The following is a 10,649-nucleotide window of genomic DNA, read 5'->3' as shown; positions in this document are numbered from 1 at the left end:
AGCAATGAACAATGTTGAAAAGAGGTTAGTGCCATGAGCTCACAACACGGTTTCAATTCTCTGCTGAACTATTTTAATTTACTTAATCTTCCTTTCAGGAAAAGAAAAGAACTCCACAACTTTACAATTCTTCTCCCTAGTCAAACCCAGACCAGATACGTTTTACTCTCTATTACACTGTCACTTCTTTTACTGTCCTAATCAATCTGTTTCCAACACCATACTCTTACTCACCTTTTTTTCACTCACCCTTTGCCATTGTTATCTCTCTATTTACCTCCTCAGCCACAAACACAGAGTAAATAACACATTTGAATGATGATGACTAAACTTATGGTGTATAAGTCAATCCCACTAAATACCTACCAAGAACATTCTATAAAGTAATTGGTATTAGGAAGGGCAACCAGAATAGAAACCAAGCTGAAAAATGAAACATTTTAATGAGACATGGTCCTCTGTCCTTTCAAAGAGAGCAACACCTCTGAATAACTAACTTGGACTGTGATGACCTCTCCAACTCATCAACCCATGCCAATATGAAAAGTAGATATATGATACAATGTGTGTGTGTGTGTGTGTAACATGTACAATAAATGGTTATGATGATGATGATATATAAAATGCAAGAAAATCCTACACAGGTGTGAGAACATAACATACCTTGGTACCACTATCAGCAGATACTCCTCTCAACCAATTCTGCACAAGAAATGTTTGAGCTATCATCACACAAAATCCCTGATGTGATTCACAATCTTGTAAATTCTTGATGATTTGCACTGCCATCTCACAAGAGATCTTTGAACACTGAAAAGAAGAAAGGGGAAAAAAACATGAGGAGAAAAACAGTGTATGTCTTTCAAAGATCAAAGAATTTGATTTTAATAAACTAAATAATCAAGGAAGGAAAGAAGGTGCAGTGTAACAAAGAAAGGAAAGTATGAAAATTAGATGTAGTGAAGAATTACATGAATAATTAACTGTTGCAAAAGTTTCTCTTAAATAAGAAAAAGGACAGAGAAACCCAAAATCAAAACCACTTAAGAATATGATCAATATTTTCTATAAACTTCATGTATTCACTATGGGCCCCAAGATCTAATTAATGTTTTTTTGTTCGACAGAATGTATCTTCACATCAAGAGTGATATGTGCTGTTACTGATATGACTGACTGAAGCAAGAAGACCTACTGACATTAGAGTGTGTTTATGCTACTGTCAAACTTGATGCTGTGTGAATCTCTGCACATCTTATCACTGCAATTGCTTCTTTTCACAGTCACACTGTTCTCAAATTCCTTGTCTTTGCTGGTATTTTTTTATGCCTTTTCAATTTTTTTCAAATTTAATAAATGTTTAATACAGCTTTTCACACTTTCTCATGAGAGGCCTTTAGAGTTTGGGGACCCTATTATTCTGTGTGTGAGAGAGAGTATTATACTGACTGAATATGTTTTTCAGTGGTAGTAAAGATAAACTCATTTGGTGTCTTTGATAGATTTTATTTTTCTCAAAAGTTTGATATTTGAAACTAAGATGGAATAGATATTTGAAAATAATGAATATTGTCAAAGTGGAATAAATATGACTGCAAATTGAAAACAAGTACCTCATTAAAGTAATGTGCTTTCCTTAAATATTGCAGAAAATTAACAATACTGTAAACCTAACAGAAAAAAACATGAAGATAATTTACATTTCTAATTGCTTATTGATCACATGTACTAGTTAACCACTGACTTCTGGCCTAGTTTCACCAATATAATGCTCAGAGATATAAAATTTCTTCCAGTTTTCTAGAAAAAGTCATTGAAACTAAACTAATAATGATGGCTTTATGTATTTAACTAATGCCAATATAAAACAAAACTGACAGATGTCAGAGATTTTGAGAGAGTTTTCACAATTTTCCAATTACAAAGGATTCATTCATAAACTATGACAATTTTACTAATTCATCATCATCAATAATAAATATACAGAAAAGTTAAACAACAAATATATTTTTCAGCTTACATCCTCTTGTAGTTTTTCTACATTTGCAGAACGGTAAAGCATTAAAAGTTGAGTCTCACGCAACTGTACATTGTCAGCAAGTTCAGGATGAAGAAAACACCATCTACAAAGATTCATGGCAAATTCTTCACAATTTTCATCTAACAGCATCTCAACTCGGACTTTTAGCACCATGGGGTCTTCTTCAGCAAAGTATTCCATTACTAAGGAAAAGGAAAAAATTATGAGACCCAATGGCATTTAACTTTGGAATATTTTTATAATTAAAATGTTGTCCAGACATTCCAATAGAGATAATTCTTATTGAAATTTAAATCAAGTTTTTTTTAATATATTAAAAGCAAATTTTATACAAAACAATATCTAATATTTTTTGAATTGATAAAAAGTTTAAGTTTAATGTTGGACAAAAAGTCTTAATTTATATACAATTTCTGAAATTGTAAAGTTATATTGCATAAAAAAATAGTTTTTGAATTTCTTTTGCGATTTTAATTTATTTTGTGTTTAAAGAGATTTAAAATCATTTTACAAAAATATTGATTGCATATCCAAAATTTAAATTGGAATGCAAATTCTAAAATGTGAATGAAAAAGACAGTTTATCAAATGGTACAAAATATGGCAACAACTTCTGAGATGACTGATTGATACATAAATTTACCTTCACTTTCTTCAAGATCATCAGCACCAGCCATGATCCTGCTAAGAGTTGGATGATCCCAGTGGGTCTCCATCAGTTTCTTAATCAGCTGGAATTTACCATAATTGAACCGCTCCAGTTGTGTGTGGACAGCATCCACAGTTTCTCGGAACTTCTGCCGACATGTATTTTCATTAGATAATTCTCTCCACTTGACATCCAATACTGCTTTAATACATAGTCTGAAATAAAGGAGAAGCTAAATGAGTTTAGGAATACAGTTTGGAAATATTCAGCCTCTTATACTATAATCCAGTGAATCAGCAGTTCTCTTGATTAAATTGGAAACTTATTCAATGAGATGGGTGTTAAAGAGGCTGAATATTTTACAGACACTTCTACATCTTAATGTTTAAGCAGAATCATCATGATACTGTTTAACAAGGCTGGACCATTTGATTACAGGTATAGTCAATTTACTGGGTTTCTATAGTTTCCTATCTTTCAAATTTTATTCACAAAATATGGGTTGACCTCAGATTAGGGTAAAAAAAAAAAAAAAAGAAAGAAAAACCTCCACAAAACAACTAACTCTTTCCAAAGCAGTGAGGGGCAAATCTGGAACATTGTGCAAATTTTATTACTTGGCTCTGTTACTATCTACAAAGAAATATAAACAAATTGAGGTGGGTATATGAAACAGTATATCTCCAATCACCTCTTATTATCCTCTGTAAGGCCTAGCAGTTTTAATTGGGATCTGTTTTGCTGCAACACTTTATTACACCATCCATTTACAACTAACATCCTGAGTATTGCAGTTATCTTCCCCTTGTACCATATACTTGCATCAGACATATCCAAAATAAGTGCAGTCATTTTTCCAGGATACCTCTGCTAGGCTTATATGCATACATAATAAATACACCTTCTTACAACATATTTCCACAACCATAAACATTACACTACTGATTCATGCATCATGTCTTTGAGAGAGAGAGAGAGAGAGAGAGAGAGAGAGAGAGAGAGAGAGAGAGAGAGAGAGAGAGAGAGAGAGTGTGTGTGTGTGTGTGTAAATAATGATAGTGAATCACCAGCCTTGTGTGCATATGTGTGTATGTGCACATCTATTTTAACTAGTAGAAGGTTACAAGAGTGACTAGAGGGCCAAGAATTTTGTGCATGGCACTTATCAAACTGGCCAGTTTGAAAAGTACCATGCACAAAACCCTTGGTCTTCAAGTTACATTTCTAACTTTTTGCCAATTTATAAATATATATATATATATATATATATATATATATATATATATATATATATACACACACACACACACAGAAGCTCATGTATTGAGTTCTATATATACTGTTCATTCCAATACCAACAAACAGGTGCAGACAGACAGCTAAAATGCACCCATTTTACAGTTTTAAATTCAGGTCACAGGATATCACAGTCCCCTATTCAACAATTAATTAATCTGCTTAACAGAATCTAACTATTTTCAAGAAATCTTCTAAATAGTCCATGATGTCTGTTGATTGCTAACACTGTTTGACTGTGCCAAATGCCACAGATGAAATAAAGAATATATTACTAAGCTTCATTGCACTGTTTAGCATATAGCTAAATGAACTGAAAGCTCAGGCTCACCTCATTCAATAGTTTATTTGTATTTGTTGGCCTAAAGATGTTTACTTGAGTTGTTTTTGCTAAACACTTTCAACAAAACTGCCCACTTTTGTTCTGTACCTTGGTGTAAGCTTGAACTGAATATTAGCAATCCTGAACATTTTATTCTACCATTTTCAAAAAGTGGTAGAAAGTAGAATCAGTAGAGTGGAAGATAAAATGCTTAATGGGATTTAATTTTTGCCTTTCATCTTTCTAGTGTTGCTAAAAACAAATGCCAGTCAAATATTGCAAGTACACCAACACTCATGATATTAAATTTTGGTATACACAATATCATCATTGACCAGGGTTGGCAAGATGGAAGGCTGCACCAGACTCCAGTCTGATTTGGCAATGTTTCTACAGCTGGATGCCCTTCCTAACACCAACCACTCCGAGGATGTAATGGGTGCTTTTACATGCCACTGGCATAGGTATCATTTGTGTGACACCGGTATCTGCCATGACTGTGATTTTACTTGGCTTTTCAAGCACAAGATAATGCCAATGGTATCAGTCACTGCATTCGTGAAGCCCAACACTTGAAAGGAGCTTTTCACATGCCACTGGCATCAACCACTTTGCCTCTGCGAGGCCCAATGCTCGAAAAGTGCTTTTTATATGCCAGTTATGTGACACCAGCATCAGCCATGACAACAATTTCACTTGACTTGATGGGTCTTCTCAAACACAGCACATCACCAAAGGTCTTGGTCACCAGTCATTGCCTCTATGAAGCCCAAAGTTCGAAGATCATGCTTCACCACCTCTTCCCATGTCTTCTTAGGTCTACCTCTATCACAGGTTCCCTCCACAGTTAGAGATCAGCACACCCCTTATTCCTTTCTTGGTTGTCAGACTACTTAAAAAATTCTGGTCTTTGAAAAATTTATGTTATCAAGAATGACAAAATAATACCTTAGTATCTTTGAGTTAAATTTACTTATGACTAAACAGTGGTTACTGCAGTTGAAACAATGTTACACTGGTAATAGCAAAACAGAATAAAAGAATTAAGAAGACTTAAATGTAAAATATTTACCTAAATAATTGCTGACAAATTTTCTCTTTGGAATCATAAACTGCCAGCTCTCCATAGCTGGCAGCATAGTGGCAGAGGAAAATACACAGGGAGAAAACATACTCTTCATAGCTGTCGTTGTGTTTGTCTAGAAACTTTTGTAAGATCTGTGAAAAATGTTAAAAAAAGTTATACAGATTATTAATAAAAAAGTAAAATAACAAAGCAAACAAAAGCTTATATGATAAATATATCTTGAATTACAGCACCTTGATCATTAATGACCAATGTAAGTTTCAAAACAAAACATCCTCTTAAAGCATCTTGTATGTAATACACAAATGGGCTCCAGTCTCAGAAAAAATTACAATGAAACCAAACTTACTGCACCAACAAAACTCCATGCTAAACATTTGCTAGTGGTGACATCAATAGTCTTTCTAACTGCCCATCTCAAATATCTTCCAAAGTATTAGTCATTTATCAAACTATCTCTCTTTTTCACAAAACCCAAACATTCCTTTACTAACTACATTACAGTCCATAGTTTGTTTTTAAATCCTACAAACTGTCCTCTGCAAACATCAACATTTTTTTTCTTACCAAACACCCACTTCTTTACAAGATTTCCAAATATGACCTAATACTTCAAGGTAACAACATTTAAATGTTACAAACATTTGTTTTACATCACAGTTCAGAGCTTACAGTTTCTAAGAATTCTAGTCTCTTTCAGTCTAGATCTCTTAAAACTAGGCATCTTCATGGTCACTGCTAGAAGTGTCATCTTAATGCTGTCATGGCTAGATGTAAAGAATACTTTGCTTTCTCTTCAGTGTTTTAGACCTGAATAGATTTGATAGTATAAGGTTCTAAATACACTTTATACTTTACTGTTAACTACTATTTCTATATCTAATGGCACTACTCTTTCTTTGAATACTGGTGTCCGTCCTAACTAAATTTACAAACTGTCCTTTGTAGAAAATCCTCAGATGTTAATCTATTATTGTTTAATTGTTCTTAAAGTCGCATTTCATCATTTACACAGACACTAAACCCAAATCTTGTCCACTCCTCTTTATTTCTCTCCACTTATACTATATTACTTTCTCTAAACCTTGCATCAAATATTTTATTCACATTCTTTCATTATAAGAACTGCAACACTGTTGTTGTTATCTAACCCAGACAGCCTTGATTGAACAGAGCCAGTGATTAAAGGCATTACACTACTGAATGTGCCCTTCCTTTTTCAAGATGGAGGGATGTAATTTGAGGAAGATTTGGTGACCATTTTTAGCAAGTCATGCAATTATGTAGAGTCCCTCATTGGCTAAACTATCCATATAGTAGAAACCCAAGCTACTATATGAAATCTTAAAATTTTTTAAATCATACAAATCTCCCACACATACCCAACAGAAACCTTACAAACTTTGTTGCAATTTCTTCCCAGACAGAATGGCAAAAAGAAAATACAAATATTTTGTTGGAAAAATGTAGCAGATATTTTGAAAAGACCCATTTGGTCAAACGGATTCTCACTGCTGATGTCCTTATATCTTATTGTCTTTAACCTGCTTTTTTACTGCAAAATTAATAAGCTTCTTCCAATATCTATCAGGAGTCAATGCTACGTTAAGACATTATGAATTGCTTTCTTTTTCAACCAATATTTTAGTTTCCATCAGAGATCTTTTTTACCATATAATGAGAGATTTCAAATGTAAATTGTCAAACCTGCATACATCCCCATTTTCCAATAAACTATTTCTAGTCTACTGGGCTATGTAACATGGAACTCAATAGGAAATAGGTTTCGTATTATTTATGCAACTCTATGCTAAAGCAAAGTTTCAGAACTGCAATGCTTCCACAACATGGGGGATGTCTGAAATATTGAACTTTCTCAATTGATGTGAGATGAAGGTTACAAATCAGCCTTTAAGAACAAGTGGAACAATAGTGGATCAACAATATATGAAGATGCCAGTCCCATACATAATAATCCTTTCTAATATAGGCACAAGGCCTGAAGTTTTGGGAGGAGATCATCGATTACATTGACCTCAATGTTCAACTGGTACTTATTTCATCAACCCTGAAAGGATGAAGTTATAATTTCACCTTGGTGAAATTATAACTCAGAATGCAAAGACAGATGAAATTCCACAAAACATTTTGTCTGGCATGCTAACAATTCTGTCAGCTTGTCACCTTAGCTCATTACACAGTAATACAGTATACTGAGTTTCTGACTCACCAAATAGTAATCAATGAGCTTCTGCTCTACTGCATACCAGATACCTATTTTTATACATAAATTCACTTGATTCTCACTTTTGATTTCATATCAAACATTTCATCCAATCCTATCTATCTATATCTCCAGCTCAATGAAAGTATCTTTCATTAACCACTTCAGTCCAGTGAAACTATCTTTTATAATCACCCAAGTCATGGGAACTACTAACCTGTCACAAACCATAATAAAGTACTCAAATTCAAATTACAAGCTTTCATCATGATTTTATGATGAGTTTATGTTCATGTCAATAAATGGAAAAGTTATTTTGCTAAATCCATTCTGATATTTTCAAAATTAAAACAAAGTTAGAAATATAGTCAGAAAAGGGCTAATTTAATCATATGCTATCATCCCCATTCTTTAGTCTTGGATGCCTGAAAAGGCTACAAGGCATCCTTTTTCAGTGTTCCAACAATCATATCCAAGTTCACCTTTTAAGAACACTATCACATTCATTTGAATCATCAGCACACTAAGCTTAATTCCATATCAACTCCAGTTTTACATTTATAGAAATAGAATTCTACCATCACAAGAATATATAAAACACAATAATTACCATCAGTTATCAACATTTTATAGCATGTATCTCACATGTAACTGCAATTCTAGACTTCATACAAATATTTGAAGACAAAAATGACAACAGCTAAAAGAAATTTATACATAAACATATGACACTCATCTGACCAAAGTAAAGAAAACACTTATAATCAGTACATCAGGTTTATCTTGGATGACACCAACCCTGCCTGAGATTTGATGTTTGTGTACTGTAACAATAAGCAGGTGAAAATATAGACATATTGCACTAATTTTTGGCCCCTGCTTCTTGTCTATTAATTCCCAGCCAGCATTTTTATGTTTTTAACAGATACTGCTGGATTGAATGGCACTGCCTAGGTGTTGAAAACACAATATCAAATGGACAGCTGAAGATGGGATGTATACATTTGGTGTGTGTAGTTAATTGTGAACCATTTGTATTTAATATTTCTAATGACAAACAAAACCGGCTGCAGTACAGCATCTAAAACAAAAGTTGTTAATTGAAATTCTAGTTCTTGTGGGTTTAAACTTGTTTTAGAAGTTCTTGGTTTGTGGTATCTTTCTTTCTTTCTTATATATATATATATATTATATACCATATTGCAGGATTATCCTTCACTGGTATTTTAATTCTAGAAAGGATTATATTTGTGTACTGGTTTCTAGTTTATGGAGGTTTTGTTGCATAAATATAAACTGTAGAGTACATCAAGATGCAAGTTGTACCACAGGCATAATAAACCTTATACTATAATAAATTTAAGCCCTACTGTAAATATTGCACTATTCTTATTAACGCATCACTGTAGTTGAGCAGTTAGCATTAAGAATTAAACTTTTACTATATTATAGATAAACTGAAGTGTTTGAGTAGGCAAACAAAAAAGACCATTTGAAATATTGATAACTTCTGTTATCTACTGACAGCCTAAGGTGGTGAACTGGCAGAATTGGTAGCACGGTGGGCAAAATGCTTAGTGGTATTTCGTCTGTCTTTACGTTCTGAGCTCAAATTCTGCCGAGGTCCACTTTGTCTTTCATCCTTTTGGGGGTCAAGGAAAATAAATACCCGAGGAACACTGGTGTTGGTGTCACTGACTTATCCCCTCCCCAGAAATTGCTGGCTTTGAACCAAAATTTAAAATCAATATTAAACATAGACTAATGAGCTCACAGATTAGAAACCACTGGAATAGAGTGCACAAAGAGTTGAAATACAGCATTCAACCTAAACATTTAAAACAATGATGGTAACAGTGTTGTTGCTAATGATGAAAGAACACAATAAAGCAAAACAGTAGAAACAAGATAGGTTTTGTGCAACCAAAAATTACTAAAATAGTTCAGTGGAATATGCTGTATGCTGTGAGGAAGAAGTCTAGTATTTTGGACTCTTGTCCTTATACAGAAAAAGAGAGTAAAATTGGACGCAAAAGCACAAACCAATACAGCATCCTACACACTCACACACAGTATCCCTCCTACAACACATATACAACAAATACACCACGAAGTTACTACACACAAACACACAACTATAAAATACAGGGAAGAGAAAATAGAAAACAAATTGATTATTAAAATTAATTATAAAGGCAGACAATAGCCATAGCTTAGCTTTATTTACTGTATAGAAGTATAAAAGGCCAAATATAAAAACAATGTCTCATGGCTTATAATTAATATTTTCTATTAATTAACCAGGTATAGCGAAATTCATAAAAAAAAGCAAAAAAATTAACATAAAATTACATGATGCTGTGAATGAACTGAAATTCTTCCATACCAAATCAATGTCTTCACTAAATTATAGATTTCAACAAGTCAATGGCAATGAATTATGTATTACTGACTTGAGCCTTCTATAAGTATCAGATTATCTGAAACCCAAAATTTTTAGGGATGTTTGACTTTTCTCCAAAATATGTGAACAAATATCTGTTTTAAATTTTACTGTATATCAACATAGCTCTCTCAATAACATCTTGAATTTTCAAATTTAGGGGTACTGAACCTAATATACAACCTGATCTTCAAGTGCTTTTAGTAGAATTCGCTCATGGGGTCTGCCCCTCCTCCCATGATTAATTCATTAAAAAAAAAATGAAAAAATATTTAGCAATAATTTGAAAGATCGGTCATTAGGTTCATTCAGAATTTAAAATATTTGTTATTTCAATAGACATGATTTCATAATTCCAATATGAAATGTTACTCTTTCAACTTTATACAGATCTCTATTTAACAAGATCTATTAAAGGTCCTTCATCAAATTGCATTTCCTTTAATACCCAGTAACAAACATCAGCTTCCCCATATCAATAACACAACCAAATCGCAGAAATATAAATAAAATTCACATTTTACACCATGCATCTTTGGTTGATAAGCACTATTTTGACAGGAAAAAAAAAAAAGAGGGGCTATCAG

General features: G+C 33.1%; 1 protein-coding gene across 1 annotated transcript in view; it reads right to left on the bottom strand.

Moving 5' to 3' along the window:
* Positions 1 to 636: 636 nt before the first annotated feature.
* The window catches only part of LOC115225670, a 67,205-nt gene continuing 57,192 nt past the window's right edge, over positions 637 to 10,649 (bottom strand). The window contains exons 2-5 of the mRNA XM_029796589.2: positions 5,381 to 5,526; positions 2,685 to 2,905; positions 2,021 to 2,223; positions 637 to 810 (exon numbers count right to left, since the gene is read on the bottom strand). Coding sequence (XP_029652449.2) covers positions 637 to 810; positions 2,021 to 2,223; positions 2,685 to 2,905; positions 5,381 to 5,526 — 744 coding nt within the window. The remainder of the gene's footprint in view (positions 811 to 2,020; positions 2,224 to 2,684; positions 2,906 to 5,380; positions 5,527 to 10,649) is intronic.

This window comes from Octopus sinensis, linkage group LG2 (assembly GCF_006345805.1).
Source record: "Octopus sinensis linkage group LG2, ASM634580v1, whole genome shotgun sequence".
Lineage (NCBI taxonomy): Eukaryota > Metazoa > Mollusca > Cephalopoda > Octopoda > Octopodidae > Octopus > Octopus sinensis.
Note: the sequence above shows the minus strand (reverse complement) of the source record. Positions and strands in the feature narration are given on the sequence as shown.